General features: G+C 45.7%; 1 protein-coding gene across 1 annotated transcript; it reads right to left on the bottom strand.

The window, feature by feature from the left end:
• Window positions 1-27,191, bottom strand: CKMT2 (creatine kinase, mitochondrial 2). The gene is made up of 10 exons (XM_082378408.1): window positions 27,104-27,191; window positions 12,422-12,593; window positions 10,744-10,942; window positions 9,226-9,321; window positions 8,550-8,771; window positions 6,843-6,928; window positions 5,768-5,891; window positions 4,587-4,721; window positions 3,018-3,143; window positions 1-267 (listed from the first exon to the last, which is right to left on the bottom strand). Exons 2-10 carry the CDS (start codon window positions 12,571-12,573, stop codon window positions 148-150), a joined length of 1,260 nt encoding a protein of 419 aa, XP_082234534.1. The 5' UTR covers window positions 12,574-12,593; window positions 27,104-27,191; the 3' UTR covers window positions 1-147.
• Window positions 27,192-27,710: the final 519 nt, after the last annotated feature.

Raw genomic sequence — 27,710 nt, 5'->3', positions numbered from 1 at the left:
GAAGATATTAAGGAGAGTTTTATTGTAAAGATAGACAGGACCTACAGTTTTACATTTTTCCAAGTCTACAAAAACTCTCAGAGTAGAAATTTCTTTATGTCTGTCATACCAGCAGACAGATTATTTATAAATTAGGGAAGGGAAAGTTCACTTCTTGCTAAACTGAGGTAGAGGAGGTGGCACCTTAATATCTTGGCCTCTCTCCAACTTCTTTTCACAATCCACCAGGTAATTGACTCCATCGATGACTAGCTGAACAAGCTCAACCTTTGACAGTGAAAAAGATGAAAGATTAAGTTGCATAGAAGACACATGCAAGGCTTTGATCAATAGGAACAATACTGGGACAAATGAGAACTTGCCCTGTTACATGGACTTTAACAATTTCTTCTCTTTATTTCCCTAATGTTTTATGGGAGCAGAGGTGTCTGATGGTTATCATCAGAGACGGGGAACAGAGATATTACAGGGTTTCTCTCAATCTTTCTGTAGTTAAGATGGAGTTACTACTTTGCGTGTAAGGACTTTTTAAAAATATGAAAACCATTAGTTTGCATCTCAGACACTTCTTCCCCCATCAATCTGTTATAAAATAACAGTTTGTCTAAAAGTAAAACTACACAGTGACACCCTTGTGATGTTCTCTGACCTGGATCTGAATTCTGACCTTCCACTAAGCTACCTGAGTACTAAACATGCTATAGTTCAGATATTATCATTTACACAATGAACGGCTTTCTGAAAATTGTTTAAACCCAAATGTTTGGCAACTAAATAGTGCTTGTATTGTACCAGGCAAGTGTGCTACTTAAAGGAAACTGTGAATTATACTAAGATATACTTTTTAAAATTCCTGCTTTAAAAAAATATATGTTAGAACTTTTGTTTACAAATATTGGTTTTTCTTAAACTAGAGGACATCTACTTATGAATTTTTTCCTTGGAATCACCTCCCAAACAAATTATTTGCACTGCTCCTAAAGGGACCCAAACTAAGACAGAAAGGAATTACTAGTTAATTCTAGACAGCACTAAAATACATGATAAAACTCAAGGATGCACAGCTATAATGGAAGAGATGGTTAAGTGTTACAGCTGAACATACTTCAGGCATGACAGAGTCTAGTACACTCCCCACTTCTTTTCATGCATAAGGAAACTGAAGCCCTATGAAAGGGTTGGTCCAGAAAGCTAGTCATTACTAATAAAAGAAACACTGATTTTCTACTTAGCCAACTGACCTATCTCAGTGTTGATGAGGGTGTGGTGAGATGGGTCTCTCATTCACTGCCTGTGGAACTCTCTTGGTATAAATCTTCTGGTAGGAAACTTGGTCATAAGTAAGGGACCCTCATCCTTAACCCAGGAATCCCTTTCCTAGAAATATATCCTAACTAACTAATCAGAGTTGTGATTAGAGTTATGTATAGAGATGGTCATACAGTTATGTACAGAGATAGTCAAACAAAATCTCAAATAATCAGGGAGATATTAAGTAGATAATGGACCACCTTTACTATGTTGTCATTAAACAACATGTTTTGAAGAACTATAAAAATTCTTTTATAAGAATTTTATTTATAAAATATTTATATTTATCTTTTATTTAAATATTTATATTTATCTTTTATTTATAAAATATTTATATATATCTTATTTATAAAATAAGAATTTTATATTCTTTGAAGAATTATAAAATTATAGGAAAATGCTCATGTTATAATACACTGGGAAAAGCTGTGTTATATCAAATATGTTGTAATACTAAATTCTGTAAAAAAAAAGTTTTTTGAATAATTGTAAGAATGGAAGGCAATTTAGAATAATGTTCACAATGGTTATCTCAGGGTTGTTAGGTTGAACAAGTGGTTTTATTTATTTTTTTAACACTTTTGGGAATTTTTCTAGTTCCTATAGATGATCACTTATTGACTTACAGTTTTCTAAAAATGATGAGTACTTTGCTTTCCAGTATTAAAAATCTAGTTAATATTAGAAGCCGACAGGGCTAGGACCCAGATTTTCTTTATTCACTACACCATATTCAGCAAATTTCAGAAGGTGTAGTATTTATATCTGCTTCTTCCTCAAGTATCAATACTTTACCAGAGCTGGTAGCACTCAAGCTGATTTAATTGTTTTGAGTGTTTTCTCCTTTCCTTTCCTTAGTTTACTGGTAGGAGTACCAACCGGCAATGAAATATGCAAAAGATGGCAGGGAAGAAGAAAGGGCACCAATAATCCACAGATTTAATAACCAGCCACTGAGTTATTAAGAGTTTTATAAGCGGCTTTTAAATTAATGATGGGCACAATACGTTCAATGGGACCACATCCAGATAAGCTGGGATGACTTACTGAGATCAGGATTTGCTTAGGATTCTGCTGCATGTTCATTAAATGCGCTCTTTGTGCTTTTTCTCATGCATCACTCCAGGCCTACCTATAGTTTATGAATCCCATTTACCCTATGTATTCACAGAATCCTAAGGATTATTTGATGAGCACAATCTTACACATACCTCATGCATACCTTATTTGCCATCTTTAGCCCTAAACATAAAATTTTACAAACTATCAAGTATCTAAAAATGCCAACGTGAAGATGATAGTATGTGACCTTCACCAAAGGAAATTCGGAATCAAGAGAAAATCCACTATTTCACGCCCCTCAGAGAGAGCACACATGTTCTCTGACTCACAGTGATAAAAGACTGTTGTCCTTGAGCATAACAGAACTCCTGCTGCTCAGGATTGCTGGAACAGCTCTGGGGGCAGGCAGGTGACAACAGTCCCACTGTGAATTCCTTCACTTGCTTATATATTCTCAGCTTACATCGCACTTACCTTTATGTGTGGAGGACAAGTACTACAGAATGAAATGCTAACATGACTCAGGACTCAATGGGCAAAGAGGAGGTCTCGAATTTTGTGAATAAGGAAAGGCTGTTGAGTTTGCTTCTTTTCCTCCAGGCTGATTTTGTTAGTTCGTGTTTGGAAAGTTAGAGAGATGTTACCTCTGATCGGCCAATTCGATCTATGTTGGAAATGTCATACACATCGGACACTGCTTCAGTGTCCACGCCACCTGTGCCACGCTTCTGGAGTCTCAGGTTCTCCAGGATCTTAGAAAATCGCGAATCCTGGGACAAAGGATAATACTTAGTGTCCTAAGAATCAAACTTGATTCGTCATCCTTGGCACACTTAGAAAAGACATATAATGAGAAGTAATAACAGTTAATATTTATTAAGCATATATTTACTATGTACCAGGGCCCTGTGCTGGAACTTACACCAACAATCCCATGAGGAAGGTATTGCTTTTACCCCCATTTCACAGATGAGGAAAATAAGGCTCAGAGGAATTAACTTGCCTAAAAGTACACACAGGTAGAAGGTAGCAGAGCTGTCATTAACTTCTATACTGCTATTTTGGCATCTGGATGCCAGCTTTGGTGAGTTTATTATTCATCTATATAACAGTTGTTACTGCTATAATTAAAATCATGACACTAAATCACAGCAAATAATTTTCTTATTGTAAAGCAACTACACTCCAATAAAAATTTTAAAAAATAATTTTCTTAGCATTGGAATTTTGAATAACAAATATTACCATACTTTTTTTTGGCCGAAAGCACATTTTCTAAAATTGTTTTAAAGTATTTGATTCACTTGGTGTGCTGTGGCAGAACTCTTAGTTGCCCACCAGAATCCTCTTTCCTTTCTTCCATTGGAGAGCTGGGGAAGTAACCACTGGCTAGGTTCTTGCTAATGGAACCAGCAGAAGTGAAGGGTGCCACTGCCAGGCCTGGACCTTACATCTTTACATGGACACACCCACATGCTCTCTCGCCTTCCCGCAGGCTAGAGCGTGAGGCCTGACTGTGACCACGCTAAGGGCACAACGCTCTAAGGCAGTGACCCTCCAAGTGCAGCTCGCTGACCGGCAGCATCAGCATCACCGGGAAACCTGTGAGAAATGCAAGTGCTGCAGGTGTTGTCACAAGCCTCCAGGTGATTCTGCTGCAGGCCCAAGTCTGAGAACCTCCGTATTGGGAGAGAGAGGAGAGGGAAGGCAGGCCAGGGAGCAGAGTGGAGCAGCGGCCTATCTATCCCGACTTGTTATATGAAGGAGAATTTAAAGTTCTTGTTCTTGGGACTTCCCTGGTGGTCCAGTGGTTAAGACTTTGCCTTCCAACGCAGGGGGTGTGGGTTTGATCCCTGGTTGGGGAGCTAGGATCCCACATGCCTCGGGGCCAAAAAACCAAAAAACACAAACCAGAAGCAATATTGTAACAAATTCAATAAAGACTTTAAAAATGGTCCACATAAAAAAATCTTAAAAAAAAAAAGAATAAAGTTCTTGTTCTTGAAGCCGCTTCCCTTTTTTACAGCCCGTTAACCTCTTATCATACGGATACAAGTGTTTTTGAGACAAACAACCTTTTCTTGTATTTTCTTTCATTAGTGCAGAAACTAAGCGTTAAGGAATTGGGCTGTGATGTTTTTCCCTCCACAAAGCAGTCCCAGGTGAACCCATCCCGGTGGAACCCAACAGGGCCACTGGCTACATGACATTACCTTGCTGAGCTTTGGGATCCTAACGTGGACACCAGCCCGTAATCCTGTGCCGAGGTTCGAAGGGCAGGTCAGAATGTATCCCAGGTGCTCGTTCCACATGAACTCCCAGCCTCGTTCTTGGATTAGGCGTTCTACCTAAGACAGGGAACAAACGACGACGTTCTCAGATATCCATTCACTCAGCACATCCCAAACACCAGGGAAAGATGTGTGTACTGCGTGTCTGCCGTGAATAAAACTTAGGTCAATTTATAGTACTAATTCTTTTTTTGGAAAGGAAAAAGCAAAGCTATCTGCAGTTTTTTTTAAATTTATTTTTATTGAATGAAAGATTCTTTAAATTCTATAGTTCTTTACAATTTTCAAAAGTTTCACACACATGATTTCATATAATCCTGTAATAACCCTTTTTCCCCCACCCCTATATTGCCCCTCCCCACTTCCCTCTTCCCAGTGGTAACCACTAGTTCTCTATAGCTGTGAGTCTGCTTCTTTTTTGTTTGATTCACTAGTTTGTTGTATTTTTTAGATTCCATATATAAGTGAGATCATACAGTATTTTTGTCTTTCTCTGTCAGATATTTCTCTTAGCATAATGCCCTCCAAGTCCATCCATGTTGCTGCAAATGGCAAAATTTCGTTCTTTCATTCTGCAGTACTTCTTTAATAGAAAATTAAACTTCTTCTATCACAATATTAAAATGGTCCAATTAAATTAGATGAACCATGTAAAGCACTGAACACAGTACCTAGCACATACTAAACACTCAATAAATGTCAGTTGTTATTCTTTTCCACATGAGCATAGTAGGAGAATATAGGAATTCTCATCAAGTACGGCTGTGGTCAGGTCACATATGAACATAGGTGCATCCTATACTGTCTCTATGCTTAAAACAGCCAAGATCTCTGTTAAAGAAATCAGAAAATAACTAATGATCCACAGACTTCTCTAAACCATCCTGCATTGGGAAGGGAAGCATAGGAGCTTGCTAATGACAACCAAAAAAAGTCATCTATTTTTTGAAGCACTGCCCTGGAAGTCCCACCCCAAAAGAGTGCCATGATCCCTAGAAAAAATTAGCCCCATCTTGGAAGTCACCATAGTATCTTTTTTCAAGAATGAAAAACAAAGAGATTTTATTTTAGTGAATATTCAGAATTCTCTGACGACATCTTACCTCTTTTAGTCCACGACAGAATCGCTCAAATACTCTCTTCATATTGCCTCCTTTCTCCATAGAGATTACCCTGGTGTGGTCTTCCTCATTAATCCAGATGAGAAATGTCTTGTCATTATTATGCCTAATGAAGAGAGAAATACAGTGTTGAGTGTTAATTACATTTGTTTCAACACATGAAAATTCCCATTACCTCTGTAGCTTGATTGCTTCATTTCACCTTCCTCATTTCCTTAGATGGTCCTAATCTCTTAACTGTGCCTGAACAAGTACTGCAAAATAATGTTACCTTGACAGAATGAAGAGTAAGACCAACTCCAACCCTCAAAGATGTCATGTTTTCGCCCAACAAGAACATAATCTCTCTCATTGCTCAGACTAGGATGACAATAATTCAGCCCTGATAACATTTGGCTTTGACACCAACAAGAGTGTTTTGTCTCCTAATAGATTCAACCAAAATCTTGTGGCACTTAAAAAAAGATTTTAGCTGCAGCTCAACATGTTTGGGATGCAGAACATTTCACATATGTTTGCTGTATAGATCTTGCCTATCCACCCCCACTGAGCAGCTGCTCCCAAACACTTTGATCTGGGCTCCTTTGGATAGTGTCATAATAACTTACCAAGGTTTAGGAATCAAAGTGGCCTGAGGACTGTTGGCCAAGATAAAATACGCGTACACTCAATAGCCACTCTTCCTTGTAGAGTTTTGCTTAAATCCTCAATATTTACTTTTCATTTTCTGCTCTTTTGTTTTAATGTCATGAAACAGATTCTCTGGGAGGTCAAATAATATGAAGCTAATTTTTTCTTAAAAATAAAGTCTTTTTTCTCATGCACAATTCATGCAAAACAGCTAACATTCCCGCACATTTGGAAACATCATTATACTTATATATTACACACACACACAGACACACACACCCCAATTTCTAAGTACTCTATCGTCTCCATTTAGCTCAAGCTGGGCATGCTGTCAAGCGCAGGTCACAGCAACTTCAGGTTAGGACAAGCAGTGATCTGAAGGAGAACGTCTGCACACAATGCAAATGTGAAAATGCTATGTCCATACCAGATTCCCCTGGCATCTGGCCAGTCACGGGCCATCCCAGCACAAGTTAGTAAAGGGGATACTGGCTTATCAAATAGGAAGTGGTCCTGCAGGCCCAAAGGGACAAAGCAAAAAGAAGAAACTGATGAGATCAGACACGATGGCAAGCGTCAGGTGGTCACCTTTCAACTCACTAATAATGGCTGAGGTCTCTCAGGCAGTGCTTCTCAGCATTGGCTGCCCACTATAATAACCTGAGAGCTTAAAATATTCTAATGCCCAGTTCCCATCTCTCAGAGATTCCGACTTGTTATTGGGTGCAGCCTGGACATCAGTTATTTTCAGGTGATTCCAGTGTATAGCTAAGGTTGAAAACCGCTGGCTTAGCCCAGATGGAGATCCTTAATCACTACGGAGTGTGTCTACCCCACCAGCGCCAACCCCATGCAATGGCAGAGTGGGCAGTGAGTGAGGGGTGCTATCCTGAAAAGTGTTCTATACAGCTGCATTCTCCACGTTACTAGCATTGTTGGTTTATTATTATCATTCCTTCCATTAAAAAATATTAGAGATGTAAAATAATTCTCTGTGAATAAAAATAGTCACCATTCATTTAATGTTCACTATGTGCCGGGCCCTATGCTATGTACTTTTATTTCCTTTAATCCTCACAACAACACTCTGAGGTAAATGTAATCATTCTATTTGGTAGGAAAAGAAAACAGATTCAGAGAGAGGAAACCTATCACAGCTAGAAGGTGGCAGAGCCTAGATGCGAACCTAGACCTGTATGACTCCCAAGCATGCCTCTAACGACAACATGCTACCGTGCGATCAAAATCAGATCAAAATACTGTGTGCACACAGTAAGAATATGACTATGGATACCATATATTACATTGAAGTCAGAAATAAAGAGGACACAGGAAGATCTACAGTCTCTAAGCGGAAGGGGTTGGAGACCTGAGCCAGGCCAGGCTTATGGACTATCATTGCCCAGGAAACAGCATGCCCTTTAACCTGGAAACCAGAAGCGGCTACTTGAGGCAGAGGAGGGGACCAGGAGACTGAGGTCTCTAGACCATACAGTTGCCCACCTGGTTTGGAAATGGGGCATATTTTGTGGCATCACATCTTCTGAAATGACAGAAATTTGTTTCCGCTTTTCCTTGGAGTTTAAAGTTATTTTTGAAAATGCCATTCTGTTTCAACTTTGCTACAGGGAAAAAAGGAAGGGACTTGAGTTTTGTCTACCCTAGTGTTAGAGGGAAGCCATGGAGACCCTGTGGAGGCAGCAGGAACCCCAGAGACCAGCTCCAATGTGAGTCAGGGCAGGCCTTCCACCTGGATAATTCCCTTTCCAGAAGCTCCTAGCTTCCTGGACTTTGAGTGTGGTAATGGAGACCATCCTCCAGGCACAGACGGGATTTTCCACACCCAATTGTTCCTATTTATCAACAAGCCCGGGGACCCTCCACTCACTCCCACACACCAATGGCAACCCACCATCCCATTGCTTCCTCGGCAGACTTTATCCATAGACCATCTCCACTTTTGACCTAAGCTTTTAAGGCCTGCTTTTCCTTCCTTAGACTGACCAGCCTGAAGCCCCAGCGAGCTCCCAACCAGAGCGGGGGCCTGAGCTCCGGGGGAGACCGCCCCGCGTGGGTCAGGGCTCTCTCGGCACAGCCCCTCCCCGGGCAGCCCACGTGGTTCGGGGTCACTCACATCGATGAGCCGCTGCTGGTCCTGCTCCGTCATCTCGGACAGCCGGTAGTAGTGGCCGGCCAGGTCCCCCTTGAGGCCCTTCAGGGCCGTGATGGCCACGTTCTCCACCTCCCTGCGCTCGGCCCGGGTGCAGGCTGGCGGCAGGCTCAGCCCGCGGATGCTGCGGCCCGTGCGCACCCGAGACGACAGCACGTAGTGCTCGTCGAACTGCCCCTGTGTGATCTGCGGAGCAGAGCGCGGGGTTACCGCAGCGCCACAGCCACGGTGGCCTCCAACCCGCTGACCAGGGGACCCCCGGGCGCTGAGCGCGTGTGCACGCTGCACACATCCTGCAACTCTGGGGGCAGTGGTCTTAGAGGGAAGTCAAGGGAGGAGCTACTTCACACAGCGTTGTCTGCAATCCTCTACCCTGGCTAGGTTTGGGGTGAAAAAAGGAATTGTTTGGGGAAAGGCTAAAGTCTTCAGTGACCACCACTACGCTGGTGGTAGGAGGTAAGAAAAACAGACTTCGGGACCTTCCTGATTGTCTCAGTGGCCCTCTAGGGAGCATGGTGTGGGAGGGCCATCACAGAGCTTTCAAGGGCATCTGACCCAGGAGCCCTTCTCTCCAGGGCTCCTCACCTTGGACTCTGGAGTGCTGGCTTCATGGGAAGGTACAGAGGTGGCTGGAGCCTACCTTGGATTCGTCCAGATCCGTGTGGTGCTTCATTACCCTGGGGTCATAGCCATTGTGCCTCAGCTTGATGACAGGGTCAAAAAGGTCGGCAAACACCTGCAGGAGGGACGATGCTCCCGTTTCCTCTTGAATTGGTTCATCATCATTTATTCCTATTTACCTTAAGGGCCAAAGCTGATGCCCTCCTTCTCTGAAATTCTCAGTGCAGCCATGCAGGAAACAGGTGTGAGACTGGATTGATGGTTAATAATAACGATAATAATAATAGTAGTAGTACTAGTAGGTCACATATACCAGAGGAAACCTCTTTGAGGCACCTGGCCCCTTGGGAGAGGGCAGGGCTACAGAACTCTGTCATAGTAACCTCCTCCCTAGGGATTCTGCCAAGTTCACTGCCATCAGACGGAGCAGGAAAATCTTGTGTTTAAGAATTTGAGGGTTTTCTCCAGAAGCTCTTGCTTTTGTGGGATAAAAGAAGCTGCCAGCTCAGAAGCTAAGCAGTTTTGTGGTCAAAAAGGATGGTCAGGTTCTAGAGTTTAAGCAATGTGTAATAAATTTGTGGAAAACCAGCTGCATAGAAAGAAAAGTGCACAGCAGCAATTAAGGCAAAGCAGGGACCTGTCACCCTGTGAGGACCTTCCCCAGCACAAACTATCTCAAGTGAAATCTACTTTTTAAAACACCAAAAACTGCAGGAACATCCTTTAGGTAAAGTAAGGTTCAGAGAAGTCAAACAGAGCACCCTGCAGCCTTTGGGAGCTGTGGGGAGTGGGTCCTGGGAGCCAGCTCTAGTCTGGGACTCTGGGAGCCCAGAGGTGGGCACTGCCGTCCCTGAGTGAGCTGCTAGTCTAATCTATTCAAGGTGGCCCTCTCCCTCCTCTTGATGGCTGCCTTCCCAGGGAATCACCTTCAGCTCCCTGCAACAGAAGGTGCAAAGGGGGCAGACCTGAGGGAGATGGGCTGGAGGTTTTTACCGTAATGTAGAAGCTGCTGTGGCGGCTGAGCTCTAGAGCAGCAAACCGTCCTGTGCTTCTGACCCAGGATGAGGATGCGGAGATTCTGGGATTTCTCCAAGAGACTTAGTGAACTCAGTAAGACTACAGGGGGCTGTGTAATCAGTAATTCCCCAACTAAACACACACGGAACCATCCTCCAGCCTCAATAAAGTTCAGCCACAAACACATCATCTCCTAATGCCTTATCGGTGAATACACAAACAATAAAAACATTAAAAGATTTTATTTTTTCTGTACTAATTCATCCCCTTGACAAGCTCTGAGAGCTGGGTCATGCAACTCATTCCTCGGTGGGGAGGGATACTAGAGCAGCAGCAAAGGAAACCTTGTCCCTGGGAAGCTGTAGACCTCACTGTTCCAGAGAGCACTGCAGCTGTTCTGTTGAAGCTGGCTTCCCTTTATGGGCGCCCTTCCTGAGAAAACAGCAAGTTGGTCCCACAGAGAGAACCCAGAGCACGCCTCACACACACACACTACAGAACCGGCAGCCAAGAGTTTTACCTCATAGGACTCCTCGTCACCAGCCACCATGCCCACGGTCTTTATGAAGGGGTGGCCGGGGTTATCCACCCCAGTCTGGATACACTGGTCCAGGGTGTAGCCGTTGGGCGTCACCTTGTTGCGGAGCTTGGCGTAGATGGTCGGCGTGAGGCACTCGGCCATGCAGTTGTTGTGTTTGCGCAGATCAGGGTAGTCTGCGCTGCATGAGGAGGAGAGGGGTATTCAGTGAGCAGCCCCTGAGGCAAGGGGCCTATGCAAGAGCTTTGTTTCTGGCCAGCCATCCTTCCACCAGGCTCTCTTCAGCCAGTGGGCAGAGGAAAATTGGCTAGGTCATGATTTAAGTAAGCCAGATTTTAAAGACTAGTTCCCTGAACAGCCAGAGGAATGGACCTGGCCCTGCCTAAGGAGTCCATTATGCTGGCTGCAGGAGCCCACAGACTGTGGCTTATGTTTATGTAAAGAGGAAATAGAGTGAAACGATTAGAAAAGAAATTGAAATCGTATGCAGACTTTTTTTTTAACACCCAGAAGTTTTGGTAAATTACAACAACTACATTTTGGTCCCTTAGGTCCGTGATAGAGGCTAAAAACCCTGTGGGTAGAACTACATAGAAATTCATTGATTTATCTGTCCTCTGTCTATGATGCAAACTCTTGACTATCTGCTTTGTTGAGAACAGTGCCTGCCTATAGAAACAGGCATTCAATAAATATTTGTTTAAATAATACATAGAAAGAAATCAGATGGGGGGTGCCATCTTACCCTGGGATATGTACTGATTGAAGAATAGAGGATTCAAGACCACCACAGGCTCAAATCTCACATAAGGAATTCCTGAGGTATATGGTAGGTGCCAGTAATTCCCTCAGAGTTCCTAATTCTCATGAAAGTCAGTAAATGTTTCTGAGAAACACCTCAGGTTTTCCTTGTCTCTTTCATGCACAGCTGCCTATATGGAATCCCTTCAAGTCAGCATCCACTCCAGCTCTATCCAGTGTGGGACGTCTCAGCCATGACAAGGTCCCCAGGGTGGAGAAAACAGTCCATCTTCATGCCACTTCTCTACTTCCCTTCCTTTAAAGCTGATACTTAGGGACTTCCCTGGCGGTCCAATGGTTAAGACGCCACGCTTCCACTGCAGGGGGCACGGGTTTGAGCCCTGGTAGGGGAACTAGGATCCCACATGCTGCACAGTGTGGCCGGAAAAAAAATAAAAAGCAAAAAAGCTGATACTTAAAATTAGTGCTGTCGCATCACGTTTTCCAGAAGGCAGTACAGCATGAGTGAGGCATGAGTCTGGAATCAAGGTCCCTGGGTTCGCGTTTGGCTGCACCAGCTGTGTGAACTTGGGCACTACTTAATTTTCCTAAGCCTCCGTTTCATCACAAAGGGACGCTAAGAGGAATAAAATACTCTGCGTAAAGTGCTCAACACGCCTACACATATTCAACAAAGGTTAGCTCCAACTGTTATTACTATTCCACTAGAGCTCAAGCTCTGGGCAGGAATGATGACACTATACATCCCTGGATTTGCCACAGGTCACTGTGCTTAATGAGTCAATTTGATTTAGTCACCCTCAGAGGCAAAAAGAGGGGCCTCTGCTGACAGTTTCAGCAGAGGAAAGCATATTTCTGGCTGGCATTTTGGCGTCGTTTTAAAGCCAAGAGGACTTACCTTGGAGGGAATAGCCTGTGCTGTTCCCAGGCCTCAGCACACACGTTCTGCCGTTTCAGCAGGTACCCAGTAGTCAGGGCACTGGTGCCCAAGGTAGCAAATAACAGAGAGGCATTGCGGCCAGTTAGCAACTTCGAGAAGGTACTGGCCATCCTTCCTCTTGGATGAGTGTCTGGAAAGCAGAGACGCTAAAGATTATTTTTTATTTAAAAAAAAATTTTGGCCGCATCGCACAGCTTGCAGGATCTTAGTTCCCCGACCAGGATTGAACCCGGGCCCCTGCAGTGAAAGTGCCTAGTCCTAACCTCTGAACCGCCAGGGAACTCCAGAGAAGCTGAGAATTAGCCTCACAGGATGGCCCTGAACCACAGTACAGAGAACAACAGGCAAGAGAAAAACTGCAGGCGACTTAGCCTGTTTCGTTGTTTTGTTTTTCTCTTTCTTCCTTTCTCCCCACCCCCTTCACACTGCTTAGGAAAACCTGGGTAGTTTTTAGACACTGAGAATGTCAAACTGCTTGCAGTCCTTGCCATTTTCTCCACTAATATGATATAGGGGGAAAAACCCAGAGGATTTCTACATCTGGCTGCTTGACAGCCCAGGTGCTCTTTTGGACTCTGCCGCTACACAACTAGACCCTGAATAGAATGCATTGCTGGGCTTGTAAGACATAGAGTAAGTTGTTACCAAACGAGCTTCATTTTGCCCGACGCACAGCAAGCCAAAACACTGAAACACTAAGGTTTGCAGCAAAGAGAGGGTTTATTCACAAGGCAGCCAAGGGAGAAGATGGGAGAACAAATCTCACAACCACTTCCCTGAAAGCAATGGGCTTGGGGTATTTACGGGATAACAAAGAAGCAGGGTGGTCTGGGAGTGTGGGGAAAGATGATTGGGAAAAGGTTCGGTAATTGTTGTTTTGCACAGGTGTAATAAAGCTACACACCTCTGCAGGTTCTGAGGGTGGAGTTTTCAGCCCTCCTATGTCAAAAGGTCACTGACATCCATGTATGCCCAATTGGAGGGTTGCTGGTCCTATCCAGTTATAACCAGCTCAGCTTAAACTAGACACAGCTGAGTCCACGTTCCTGGAAAATAACTCAGGCAAACATCTTATTGTTTAGGCTAGGAGCTGCTTGGTGGAGATGCTAGTCTTAAGACAACCTTGATTGGTGAAGGCAGGTGGAATGGATTTGACTAATCATTACTCGCAGTTGCAAAGTCTCTAAAGACCATTCTCCTACTTTGCTCACCCCAAATGAGTTGGTGTCGGAGCTCAGGTTTGGGTTATCTTGAGAGTGGATGTCCATTTGAATACTAAGGTCTGGATACCAGCAGGGAGGTGGGGAATTGAGTCTAAGACTCCCCAGTTGAGCTAGGACCCTTGAAAGGGGCTAAGGTGGTCCAAGGTCAGGAGCCCTCCAGCAGAAATGCACTCAGATCTGCTCTGAGGAAGGTATGCTCATTTTAGGCCCTGCTTTCCTACAGAGTAAGATCAAGCAATAGGCTCTTGGTCAAAGATCACCAAGCACACAAGGAGGCACCATGAATGGGAGTCAGCAGAAGAAATGGCCACAGATTCAGACCTCCAATGACTGAAGATACTGGAATTGTCAGACAAGAATATAGATTAGCTCTACGTGGAATGTTTAAAGAAATAAGTGATGGAATCACAATGATGAGCAAGCAACAAGAGACTATTAAGAATAATAAACCTGATTTGAAAGAGAACCAGAATGAACTATGGATATAATACAGCTGAAGACAGAATAAATGAATTGGAAGATATATCTTAAGAAATTATCCAGAATGTTGCACAGGTAAATAAGAAAATGGAAAATATGAGATATAAGAGATATAAAGGATAGAATGACAAGATCAAATACCCATCTAATGGAAGCCTCAGAAGGGAGAATAGAGAAAATAGCGAAGCCATATTTCAAGGGAAATGGCTGAGAATTTTCCACAACTGATGAAAGACAAAAATCCATGATTCAAGAGGCATGACATAAGTCAAGCAAAATTAAAATAATCCACACATACATAAATAACAGTCAACTGCAGAATATCAGCAACAAAGATATCAAAAGCAGTCAGAGAGAAAAGACAGTTCATCTATAAAGAAAAAACATCAGCTGATTTTTCAACAATGAATAATGGAAGCCAGAGAAATGGTGTCTTTAAGGGGCTAAGACAATAATTATCAACCAGACTTGGGGACATAGTCAAGCTATCTTTCAAAACTGAGAACATGTATAAATCAAGATAACTATTTATGGGACTTCCTGGTGGTGCAGTGGTTAAAAATCCACCTGCCAATGCAGGGGACATGGGTTCGATCCCCAGTCCGGGAAGATCCCACATGCCGTGGAGCAACTAAGCCCATGTGCCACAACTACTGAGCCTGTGCTCTAGAGCCCGTGAGTCACAACTACTGAAGCCGGTGCACCTAGAGCCCATGCTCTGCAACAAGAGAAGCCACCGCAATGAGAAGCTCATGCGCCGCAGCAAAGAGTAGCCCCCATTCGCCACAACTAGAGAAAGCCCGCGTGCAGCAGCAAAGACCCAATGCAACCAAAAATAAATAAATAAATAAATATTTTTTAAAAAGATAAATATTTATATAATATCACCAGGGATGAAAATCAGATACCCTGCTGTGTCTGCTACTGCGCAGAGGTCAGAATGGACAATTAATCCACAGCATCACCCAGCGGGGAGCTATTTATCGTGGGTCGTTGAGTGGAGAACAATAGAGCAGGTAACTCTTAGTACTCCCTCATTATATTGGTCTCTGTGATGCCCAAATAAAGGAAGGGTGGAATTTTTTTCCCTTGTATTTAGAAGATTACCAAGACTCTGCTACAAGATTCTCCAAGCATAGGTGGGTTGGATGACTGCAACGAGCCTGTTGAGAGTATGGCTGTGGGATGAAAACCTGGGCTACCCAGCAGACGATAAACTCCTCTAATAAGGCGAGGTCGACATGGCCTTACGCACAATTCTAAGAGGAGCTTTCTGAGGTCCACTTTCTTCCTTGATTGCATTTTTGGAACTGGGATGGGTCCATCAACTTTGTGCTTCCAGGATCCCCACCTGGAAGTCTTTACTTAACATTTTTTGAGCTAGGGAGAAATTAGAACATCTCAACTAAAAGCATCAAAGCCCTTGAAGAAAAATTAGGAAGTTATTTTTCTACATTAGCCCAGGAAATCAGGTTATCAGATGGCCTTTCCTCTGTGTCATTTCTAAAAACAATTCCCTCAATCGTAAAGACAACAGGAATTACTTTAGTAATCAGCAGGCAAGATAAATGGGCCATGTCTCAAAGTCGTTCTAGGGACGTGTAATGGCCCAACATGCATCTCATCACATGTACTTCTTTGCTCCCTACTAGACTTTGGGCTGTTGTCCATCTCCTTCCAAGAGTAGGTCAGTGTTCCTCAATGAACAGCACCCAGGCTTCCTGGCTCTCGTATGCAGCAGGTGACACTAACTTGCATCTTTCAGACCTGTCTTATCTGCTTCCACACCCTCCAATCTGCTTTTCAAGCAGAGAGGCAGTACTGTCTTCTATGAGTTTTACCACAGAACTCACCAAAGTAAAGGAAGTGTTGCCTGAATTCTTTCCAGACTATATACGGGTCAAAATTTAAGCCAGCCCTAAGTTAACAAGAAGTGCATTGGCTTCTGAGTTTGGCTCAAATAGCTTGAGTTTTATTTTTCTTTCTTTAATTGGCTTTAGCACTGATAGGTGTTCACATCAGCATGTTTGAGAAGATAAATCCAAAGAGGTAGAGTCAGGAGGAAGAGGAGGGGGTGATGTCTATGTGCAGCCCACTGACCACTGGTGGTCTTTAAAGGTCTTCCCCTCTGTGAGGGTGGTCTGTGGGTAGGTGTCTGACTCAGAATATTAATGTTTGAAATGTCATCATATCCATATTTTAGTTTCTGGAAATAATAATATTAACTAACATCCAAGAGTTCTAACATCATGCTGGTGTCCGGGCAGTGATGCACGATTCATGGTAATAATCCCGTGGAGGCTTTGGTGGCAGCAAGCCAAACCATCCTAGAGCTGAAATTCAGAGCACCCCTGCTTTGATTCCTTGTAGAGAATTAACACAGACTCAAATCTTTGGTGAAGAATTCCTGTTTCTCTGACTCTCTGTTTTTCTCTCTCCAAGACACAATGAGACATAGAATTTCTCTACTGAGGTCCCAATCGATAAACTTGGGTATGAGACTGAAACAAGGGTCTCATTGAACAGGGTAGTAATTTGGCAACGGCTGAGCCATGCTCCCCAAAGACCCAAAGCCAGGCTTGCAATGAAATCACTTTTCCCATGACTAAACTAACTCTCTCTTGCATGTTAAAAGTTAGTCTTTGAAAAGCTGCACAGGCAGGACATTGTTTTGTCTTACAGATTCCTCTGTTACCCAGGAGGCCCCAATCTTACATAAGCACCATCTACAGCTAAAATTCCTCCTCAGGAGAGACTTGACTTGTTATTTGCACAGATGGTAACATGTGGCATAAACAAGTGGAGCTGGAAAGAGGTAATCTGTGTCCACCGAAGGGGTATTTGGCTTTGCCTAGTTTCCACACATGGTAGTTCTATAAATCAGTACATTGTGTGAAACCAATGGAACAAAATTTTGGAGCATAAGAGATCTGAAACTCCCTTACAAGCTTTTTAATTTTTTTCATTCCCTCCATGCCCCTAGTATTAGCATAACACACTAAACTGTTTTGTCAAGAGATCACTGGAGAGAGGAGATGAGGGGCTGGAGCAGCTGTGGTGTTTCACCAGGGACAAAAGCTTCAGCATCCAGACACCCTCACTGTGGGCTCCACGTCAAGGCTTTGGCTTTTGCTCTTCTCTTTGCCAGGATCTATGCGGGAGAGCAGGTGTCAACTGAGTGGGCAATGTGAGGCCAGAAAACAGGGCCAATCAGAGAGCTGAGCAGATGGGGGGAGCAGAGAGCTGGGGGGAGAGGAACACGGGCAACACAGAAGTTGAGAAGCCAGCTTCCCTCAGCCTGTGAGCCTGTTCCCTGGGAGAGGAATCCTGATCTATTTGGGGGGAAAGAGGCAAATGTCAACTAAAGAAGCTCATACTCAGAATTTTGTGAAGGCTCACACAAGCACATGTGCACATACATTCAGGGACTGTCATGGGGGCCCAGAACACCTAGGACCCAGTGGGCTGGCCTGATATTCGGATTGACAGCTCTAGAGCCTGTACAATCTCAACTTGAAAAAATATATATATATATATATTCTAATATAGATATTACTTTTTAAGATATCAGTTTTCTGTCCGTACTTTTGTGCTAATGCAATAAACCACTAATTTGTTCTAGTAAAATTATTATTACTGTTTTAGTAAAAGTATTGCTTCTTACTGCCCCTCAGCTAGGACTCTGCCGTCCATTTTTCCCTGTCTGACTGGACCACAGCCTGGTGCCTTGTCCCCACAAAATCTCCCTGTGCCCTTCTAGTCTCAGATGATGGCTTTCTCTCTGAGTTCCCAAAGCATTCACGGGCTGCTCACTCACTTGCACTTGAGCTGCATAGTTTTTTTGACATTTGTTGGTGCACTCAATTGTCCTGTATCTCCTGTCATGTTAGGGAACTCCCCACTACGTTTGGATTGTCTTCCCAGCTGATGGGTAAAATCTTCAAGGACAGGAACCCATCTGCCACAGATCCTTGCACATAGTAGCTGCTCAGTAAACACTTCTTCTCAGGCTTTACATAATTATTTGTGAACAGTGCTCTGCCTCATTTCCAGAAGGAGGATATCATACCAGCCTCCTGTGTATCTCCTTTTAAATGCATGTAAGTCTAAGGGAATGGGTCCTTTTCCCTGGGCTATTCTCCAAGGCACCTTACTAACCTGGCTCCTTTATTCCCAAGTACTTCTCACATTTAATCTGCTATGAAGCCCCAGGCCTGGTATCCAAGCCAATATAGAATCAATTTTGTGAGCTAGTTTCCTGGATCAAAACTTGAGAAAAAAATCTACTTACATAACACTAAACACGTCCCTTTCAGCCACTGATTTTGAAATCCTATCATAAAAGCAACTGAGTGAGGCTGGTAGGCAGGTTTTCAGCATTTCCCTGCTCAGACTCCTGGTCTCTGTGAGCTGCCCCTGAGCCAGGGTAGCCCAGCACAGGCTCCTGACCTCTCAGCCATGACAGGCTGGCTGCCCCCGTGGGAGCCCACTGAGCCCATCCTTGGCGGTTTCCAGGGGTGATCAGCAGATGCTGCCCCACAGATAACAGACGAAGCATCACTGCATGCCCTTCCTTCCTCCAGGGATCCTTTTCGGACTGAGCAGTAGGTGGGGAAGGAGGGGTCAGATGAGGGGCAAGTGCTAGGTGTTGGGGAAATTTAAGTCTCCTGACACCCAGAAATTTCTCTCCACAAGATAGAGGAGAGAAAGAAAGCAGCTTTATTATTGACTAAGCATGAAACCAGACTGTGATGCACATCAGCTAAAGAGACAGGAAAGACAGAACAAAATCTCACCCTCTTAAAGAGCCGTGCAGATAGGACTCTCCTATGCATGTTCTTCAGGTAACTCAAGTAAGAGGACATGACAGCACCATTTGTCACACAGAGTTCACTCTAAATTCACCTGATCATTGGGGTGGCCATTTGTGTTAGCTAACTGCCTTTATCCAAAGGGAAAAGGAGCTGCTCCCATCTCTCTGACAACAGGTCTTTACCACTGAGCCTGGGAGATTGGGGTGCTATCTTCCTGGTGTTTACATTTCAAAGAGATGGCTCCCAGGCCTTTGAGAAAGACAGTCCTGGGTTGTTAAGCTGGCTGGAAGCTTACTTAGCTTTGAAAAAGATTTAAATCCATCTCAAAGGGGCAGAGACAGAATTTACAAGTTTTCTAAAGGAAATGCTCTAAGAAAAGGGAAGGGGAAAAAAAAAAAGAAAAGGGAAGGGGACCATTCATTTTGTTATCTCCCTCTCCCACACACTGGGGAGGACGGTGTCGGGAGCTCAGCAGGGCTCAGGTCAAGGATGGACATCACTCAGAGCTGACCTGGCACTTGGCACGTGTAAGAGAAAAGACCCAAAGACCACAGGACTGGGTCATAGTTTTTCTTGGTTCTCAAGCCCACTGGCCCGCACGTGATAGGTTCTCAGAAAATGCTGGATGAGTGAGTGAACAAACAGTCATAGAGATACTGGGGTGGGAAAGGACTTTAGAGGTCATTTAGCTCGGCCTGAATGCAGGAATCCCTTTCCTTTCAGCCCTCCTTAAATAGCAATAGTGCTGGGGATCTCACCACTTCCTAGAGCAACCCATTTCACTGTAGAATAAGTGGAATTATTAAAAATCCTCTTCATATCTTAATAAGGGGGGAAAATTAGTACTTTCAAGTGCCAAGTACTTTCTCTCTTTCAAGTGCAAAGTACTTGGCACTTGAAAGTACTAATAAAGGAGCAGATATCTTGCCCCATGTCAAAGATGAGGGACCTCAAAAACAGAGAGGTTAACTGACAGCCAAAGGTCACACAGCTAAAGAGAAATCTCATGTATTGAGTTTCAGTAGTAGTTTCTTATTTAAGTGAAGATCCTGTTTTTACTTATCAGATTTAATAACAAACAACATTACAGTATGTTTGGATGGAGCTGCCAGACATTTTTAGCTGCCTCTGGTTCTTTATGCTCTTTATGGATAACTGCGGGGCCAAACTGCCAACCAGCACACAGGCCTCATTCTGGGCAGCTCTGAGGGGCAGAGGAACCAGAGGGTGTGCCCTCGGGGCTTCCTCCACCCTCCAGGGACACCAGTGACCACAGACTTCCAGAGGTCATCAGGCAGTGTGGGTCACAGTCACCGTGAATGACACTGATGTGCTTTGGTGGGGAGGGGTCACAGTGGGCAGTGATGGAGGGAGAGGCAAGACAGGATGATAAGATGGTGAGGATAGGTATCTTTTTACTTATTTGTTTGATAAATATTTAAGTGCCTACTACGTGGCAGCTTTTACAGAGCTCACAGTCTGAAGGGAAAATTCTCGTGTAGCATTTACGATATGCTGGGCACATGGTTCTGTTAGCTTATGGTTATTACCTCATTAAATCCTCACAACAGACTCATGAGGTTGATACTCTTATCAGCCCCATTTTACAGATGAGCAAATGGAGGTAAAGAAAGGTAAAATAACTTGTCCAAAAGCACACAGTTTGTGAGTGGCAATACTGGGATTCAAGACCAGTGGTCTGTTTTCCTAGTCCATGCTCTTAACCAGCACTGGACCTGGGCAACTACCAGGCAAAGGGTAAGTGTTCTTCGAGGGGAACCAGAGCCCCATGGGAGTCCCTGGGAGGGCCTGGAGCTGGCCCAGCTCACTCAGCTATACTGTTTGAGGGAGCTTGCCTGGTCTTAATCAGACTGACGTATTACTTGCTTCCACCTGCCCTGGGACTAGTACCCGGACACAAATTGCAAAAGATCAGAGCAGAAACAGTGACTAGACACCGCACACCCATATGCAGAAACAGATGACTATGGAGGCCTGGTGCATCGCCTCTCTATGGCCGGCTGCCTCCCAGCCATCCTCCAGGTGGGAGAATGGCCGTTGCCCTCAGTCCACACCACACTTAATCTACTTTGGAATGTTGCAGAAAGGCAGAGAGGAAGAAAGGCTAACTGTACCCCCTCTTCTATGCCTGGGTCCAGAATCTTCTGGATGAGCACATAGAGTCCTGGACCACTGTCACTCATCCAAATTTGGCTCTGGGGAGAGTCTATAGCAGATAATTCCCCTGAAATTTAGAGAGTTGAATTACACTGGGGCTGAATCTGCCTAGGATGTGTAGTGGCTGCCTGTCCCCAAAGGTCCAGAGAAAACCCATGATGTGGGGACAACCTTGACGGATTCTAGATTCCAGAACACCTGCAGCTACTAGGGGCAAATCCGAACGGGGCCTGGCACTTACGAAGGGCTGAACGTCTGCTCACATCTGTTACTATCACTGTGCACTCCTTTTGGGAGGTCATCTCTACAGGCTGCCCACAGAGTGTTTGAGAACATTCTCCCTTCACCTCAGCAGCAGGGAACCCGGCTTTGTTCAAGGGCAGGGGGACTGAGGGCTCCCTCGCTCCTTCTGACAGAGGGAGGGTTACCTACTGAACACATTGAGAGCATCCCCCAGAGACTCAGGAAGCCCGCACCTCCTGGGTATGGGGGCAATTGCAGAGCCTGCCTGGGTCCACAGCAGGCTTCGTCCTTGGGATGCTTCTGCCTGAGACCCTCTGTCCTGCACCTTAATCAGGCCACTTCCTGGGCCAGGCCGTCTCCTAGTGCCTCTCTGGGTCTGCTCAGCCAAGACAGAGCCTTTTCCCTCAGCCCCCCTCTCTCCTGAGGACGCAGGTGCCCCCTAGTCCAGAGTGGGGTACTCAGCCAAGCAGGGGTGCCTGGCCCTGCAGGGATGTGTATCCCTGATAGGCCAGCCCTGGTTCTCTTCTCCAGCCCACAGCCCTGCTGTGCCTGCAGCTTGCTCCCAGGCACCCTCCCTTCCTTCAGCCCTGATGTCTTCTAAGAGCCTTTCTGCAGGACAAGTTACACTTAGCTGCTCCAAGTCAGGAATTCTGCTCTTGGGGAGACAGGTAAATAAAGGCCCAAGCTAGAGGGCAAGGTGGGGTCTTCTTTTGGTCCTAAAAGGCTCCTGCTGAGTAGTGCTGGGAGAGTTAGGGGCAGGAGGTGAGGGGGGAGCAGCTCTCCTCTCTCCCTGGCTGTGATCAGAATCGCCTAGACTGCTCTGTGAGCTACCACAACCATTTTGGAAGTGAACCAGGAAACATCAGTTAACATAAAAATGTGCATACCCACTGGCCCGGCATCACACTTTGGAAATCTGTTCTGCAGAAATAGAGCTGCCAGGGCTTCCCTGGTGGCGAAGTGGTTAAGAATCCGCCTGCCAATGCAGGGCACACGGGTTCGAGCCCTGGTCAGGGAAGATCCCACATACTGCAGAGCAACTAAGCCCGTGCGCCACAACTACTGAGCCTGCACTCTAGAGCCCGCGAGCCACAACTACTGAGCCCGTGTGCCACAACTACTGAAGCCCACACGCCCAGAGCCTGTGCTCCGCAACAAGAGAAACCACCACAATGAGAAGCCCGTGCACTGCAGCAAAGAGTAGCTCCCACTCGCCTCAAATGGAGAAAGCCAGGGCCCAGCAATGAAGACCCAATGCAGCCAAAAATAAAATAAATAAAATAAATAAATTTAATTTTTTTTAAAAAAGGCTAAATTTCTAAAAATAAGAAATAGAGCTGCCAGTATACAAGGAGAGAGGCACAAGGATATTTAGTGAAGCACTATGTGTAGTGGCAAAAAACCCTAGAAGAAACCTGTCTATCAGAGGGACCAGGGTTGTATTAAATGTGACACATTCAGACAATGGAATATTCCACAGCTATTAAAGAATCAGTTAAAACTGCCTCCACTTTACCTGGATGCATGTCTTGCCATAGTCTTAGGTTAAAAGGGAAAAAAAACTTTCAGAGTAATGAATATGAGTGGTTCCAATTTTGTAACAATGATGTACGTATATATGTATTTGCATATATTTATAAGAACATCAAGAAAAGTACTAAAGGTGATTCTTCAAACTGCAAAAAGCATTACTTCAGAGCAACAGACCTGGAGTAGGCAGATTATTAAATTTCTCTTAATAGAATTCTGTATTGCATCACTTGTAAAAATCAACATGGATTGCCTTTATGATCAAAAATAAATAAATTAAAAGCTAAAAAAAATCAACTGTGAAGTGTGCTAAAAATCCAGATTTCCAGGCTCCATCTTTTGAATGAGTGGCAAGAATGGGACCGTCACATGTATGTTGTCTAAACTGCACAGGCAATTCCCACGCCCTGCTAGGTCTGGGAAGCCCATGAATTGCCTACCTGAGCCTCAGCAACTCCCTCTCTATAATGGGCTTGATGAGACCTCTCCCTGAGCTGTTGTGAGGACTAAGTGACAGGCCACAGTAGGCACTGAATAAATGTGAGTCCCTTCCCCCTAGTGACCCTAAGCCTATGGGACAGCTATCACTCTCTCCCCACAGCCACCCCTGGTTATCCCAGACTGGTCTGCCCCTTCTCTGAATGTTGATTTTAGTTTACATTTTTAGCATTTAAAGTGTTTCATCTAATTGCTCTATTTTGTAATCTGAGGACAAGACTTGATTCCAGAAGGAGCCCATCGTGTACTTTCCGATCCACTGCTCATCCTCTGAAAACCAGCACCAGGGTTCACAAAATGGATTTACTCAGTTGGGCTCCCAAGTTCTTCTTCCAGACTCTGACCCTTTACCCCGACCTTTCCTTCCACCTGGAGTGTCCTTTCCATCTCTGCATGCCCAGTCAAACCTTACTGTCTATTTTTCTTTTTAACTATCATTTACTAAACTCCTACCATGAGCCACGCATCATGCAAGAGGCCCTTACAAACACTGTTTTCAGTCTTTGAAACAATCCTTCCAAGTAGGCATTATTTTGTAGATGGGGAAAACAGAGAGAGGTTAAGGGACCTGCCCCAGGTCTTGGGGTCAGCACCTTGATAAAGCTGGCATTTGAACCTAGGCTTGTCTTTGGCCCTGGACGCAGGCTCCTTGCAGACCACAGCACCTCACAGGTAGCCCTGCGCAGACCAGCAATTGGAGAGAAACCACCTTTGTGGTTTAGGACCTGAGAGTGCCACAGTTCCCTCCACTCAGGCCCCCAAGACTGCAGACATGCACTTACCACAGCAGCTTCTAGACACGGGATCGTCACCTCGGGGCATGTGACTCCCCCAGAGTCCCAGAATGTTATAAGCCTGTTCTCTTTCCTGTCCTCAGGCTTCTGCTGAAGTGGCCCAGATCCCAGGTGCTCCTTCACCCTCTCCACTCTGACGCCAGGTGCCCAAAGCTCCTGCCAGACACGCTGGGGCTACTGCACCAGCCTGCCTTTCTCTGAGGAGATGGGGCATGGACTTTGCTGCTCTCTCCTCCCCTCCTCTCTCCTCTCTCCTACAGAAGTAGGGCTTGCAGGGGTGAGGAGGGAGGTAGTCTCTAGCCCTCACCCCACAGAAGCTGTCTGCCTCAGCTTCCCTAACTTGGAATACCTCATGACTCTTGATTTGAAAAGCACTGTTTACAGCAATAGGGCTAATATCTGGCAGAACTGCTGGGCTCCAAGCCAGGGAGATTTCTATATGGGGTGCAAGATCACAGCCAAAAGCAACAGTGCTGTGGTATTCCTACACTTGCCCTCTCCACTAAAAAACAAGAACCACCACGTTAAGCCCTTTTGTCACTGTGCCCAAGATCTCTATATCTCTATCTCAGGCAGGCATACTGGGAGTCTGGGTCCTGGTTTAAGGGTTTTGTCTGGTTCTGTCACATCCTAAGATGTGGAGGCCTTAGGTTCTGTCATTGCCTCAATTCTGAGCCTCCTGGTCGTCCTGAGTATCCTGGATGGAGATGCCGTAGGTACCATTCTGCTGACTCAGAGTTATTTTTGGTCCAGCTGTAAATGGCTTCCATGTGTTTGAGCTCCTTGGAGGGCAAAGGAAGACCAGGGGGAGGACCACATGTCAGCTTTCCCTCCAGAGAGAGTCACCCCAAAACAGAAGATGTCCTTGGGGTTGGACCAGCTCCACAGAACACTCTGAACAAATTCTTATGATGCCATTCGTGGCCAGCAGAGAATGGCTTTCCTTCCCAGTTCTAAGGGAGCAAAGAGTTCAAGTTACTTCACCACCACTGGATATACTGGTACCCTAAGAGGCACCCTTGGGCATTCCTGTTCTATTCAACAAGTAGAAAGTCATAAGCAGAGGGGTTTATGGTCCTTCCCTGTAAAACAGAGGTCTTTCCTAGGCCTCCTGGTGATGAAGACATACAACCATCACCAGGTTTGCCTCTCAAGGGTAAGTTGTTTTCAAGAAAGTAGGAAGCTAGGAACCATCTAGTCCTTTGAAATGCTGTAAAGGAGTGGGACCCTCCTTCCCTGCAAGGAAAGGAGCCCTTGTGGCTTCCCAGGCAGGAATGGGTGTGACCTCCAGCAGTCACCTTCAGACAGGCTCCCTGTGGGATTCCTGGCTCAGGGCCAGGAACTCCCAGAATGCTGACGCAGGGTCCCATGTGATTCCCTCTGGGAAGACAAATGGCTCCTTCTCTAAGCTGTGGCCGAGATGGAGACCCAGTGCCTCTGAGCCAGGGGCAAAGTGTGTCTCAGAGCCAATCCTCCTCCTGCCTCTGAACACCCAGGACTCTCCATGCCTTATCTCACCCTCACCCCACATTTCCTGTACTTTCCTCATCCACCCCTTTAGGAAAACTCACCTGGCCTCTGGCCCATTGGCTAAGGCTAAGATTTGGTCATGAAGCTGGCGGAGTCCATGGGTGCATGTGACGCTCGTGCCCTTTGCTGGAACAGTGCCTTAACCCACAGAAGGGTTAGCTCTAAAGGCTGGGGTTTTGGAAAAGGTGCCTACAAAAGCAGAAGAGGAAGTGGAGCGCTCACACAGCCTAATAACGCCCAGATATCCTGTAAGAGCCTGCTTGGGAGGCTCAAGAAGCCCCTTTGCCAAGTTCTGGTGGTGGTCATGTTCTTCTCCATGAGCAGAGAGAGAAGAGACCAAGGACGCTAGCTCAGAAACAGAGGAAGCATGATTGCTGCAGATAGGAAAAGTGGCACTTCTGGAAACAGCCCACCAGGTGAACTAGCGTAGCCTTGTCACGAGGCCATTAACTGCCACCTCTGGTGATTTCACCTGACCCTGTGTGGGTCAGAGCCAGGGCAATGCTCAAGGGAAGGTCTAAAGGGCAGCGCGGAGGAGGGCCGAAGGGTTTTGCCTTGTTCTGGTGAATGTCACTCTCCACACCCAGCAGAGTATTCGAAGGCAGAGATGTCACCCACTCAAGGGACAGGAACAGGGCTGACAGTAACCCAAGCAAGCAAGCAAGCAAGCAAGCAAAGAAGAGTCCTTTGCCAGAGATGAAACACATGTAGGTCAATTCTATAGCACTTTTACCTCCAGTGGGGGGAAAACAGTTCCTTGGCTCATTATTAATGGGTTAGTGATTTCAAAAATCAATCTCTAGCAATAACATTAACCAATTTAAATCAGGTCTAGCTACTGGGCCAATCAATAATTAGCTCCTTTCCAGGGCTCCAAAATGTTCATTTTTAAGTTAGCTTATCCCAAGTCACTGATTTGCACCTCTTTTGATGCTGCTGAGGGAAACCATTCCCAAAACTAATGAATTAGTTTCTAGAAATTACAAGGGAAAGGAAGTTGAAGGCTAAAGTCCCCAATTCAGTGGCATTTAGATTTTTTTTTTTTTTCCATCAAGAAAAAGTCCTGATTCACTATGAAAAACAGGCACCGCAAGCAGGGTGCTGACACGGTTCCAGCACCTCGAGCGCAGCTGTCCCACGGAATGGCCACCTGCGCCTGGGCGCAGGATGGCTCAGCCAAGGACAGACGCCCTGCCGGCTTCTTTAGAGAGTTACCATGAAGTCTTCACACAAGAGCAGTGCCCAGGTTCCGACCTACAGCCCTGGGTCCACTGCTCACAAGGCCCCACCCTGGCTCTAGCAGTAACCCCGCTTTGGAGCAATAAAGCCGAGTTTCACAGCCTCACTGACCTTGGAGCCGGGAATCTCCCACCTCCTGCCGCTCGCGAACAGCCCAGGACTGTAAGGGGAGGGGCGGGGGCCCGGCCTTGAAAGGGCTCCCGGGCGGGGCGGGGCGGGGCGGGGCCGGGAGGGGCAGGGCGGGGCCCGTCTCGGCCAATCCCGTCTGAGGCCTCGGGACGCACTTGGTCCCCGAGCCTTGCCCTTGAAGGCAGGACCCCGACTCTTCCGCCGTTTTCTAGCACCTGCCCTTTCTCTGAATCGTTTCCCTCCCCTAAATCCGGTCCTGGAGGCTGCCTCTCCCAGAACTCTGCGAGGGGTTCCTGGGCCCGCAGCTCGGCTGACTGGCTGCCGAGGCCTCCCGGCCTCGGCCTCGGAGTGGAAGGACCGTCGGGAAACTGCTGCACCTGTTAGGGAATTTGTTCCTATCTTCCTTCAAGAGCCCATTCCTGGGGCCCCGGTTAGCTGTGGAGGATGGTCCCTTCTTCCCGGGGCCCTCCCCTTTTCCCTCTCCCCTCTCCCCTCCAAGCTAAGGAAGACGTCTAAAGCTCCCTCTCTCCAGTTTTTAATCATGCTCTGAACCAGGGACCAGGACATCTCCTTCCAGCTCGTTGTCTGG

The sequence above is a fragment of the Balaenoptera borealis genome (assembly GCF_965194805.1).
Source record: "Balaenoptera borealis genome assembly, chromosome: 2".
Classification (NCBI taxonomy): Eukaryota; Metazoa; Chordata; class Mammalia; order Artiodactyla; family Balaenopteridae; genus Balaenoptera; species Balaenoptera borealis.
This window is presented reverse-complemented; position numbering and strand designations above follow the sequence as displayed.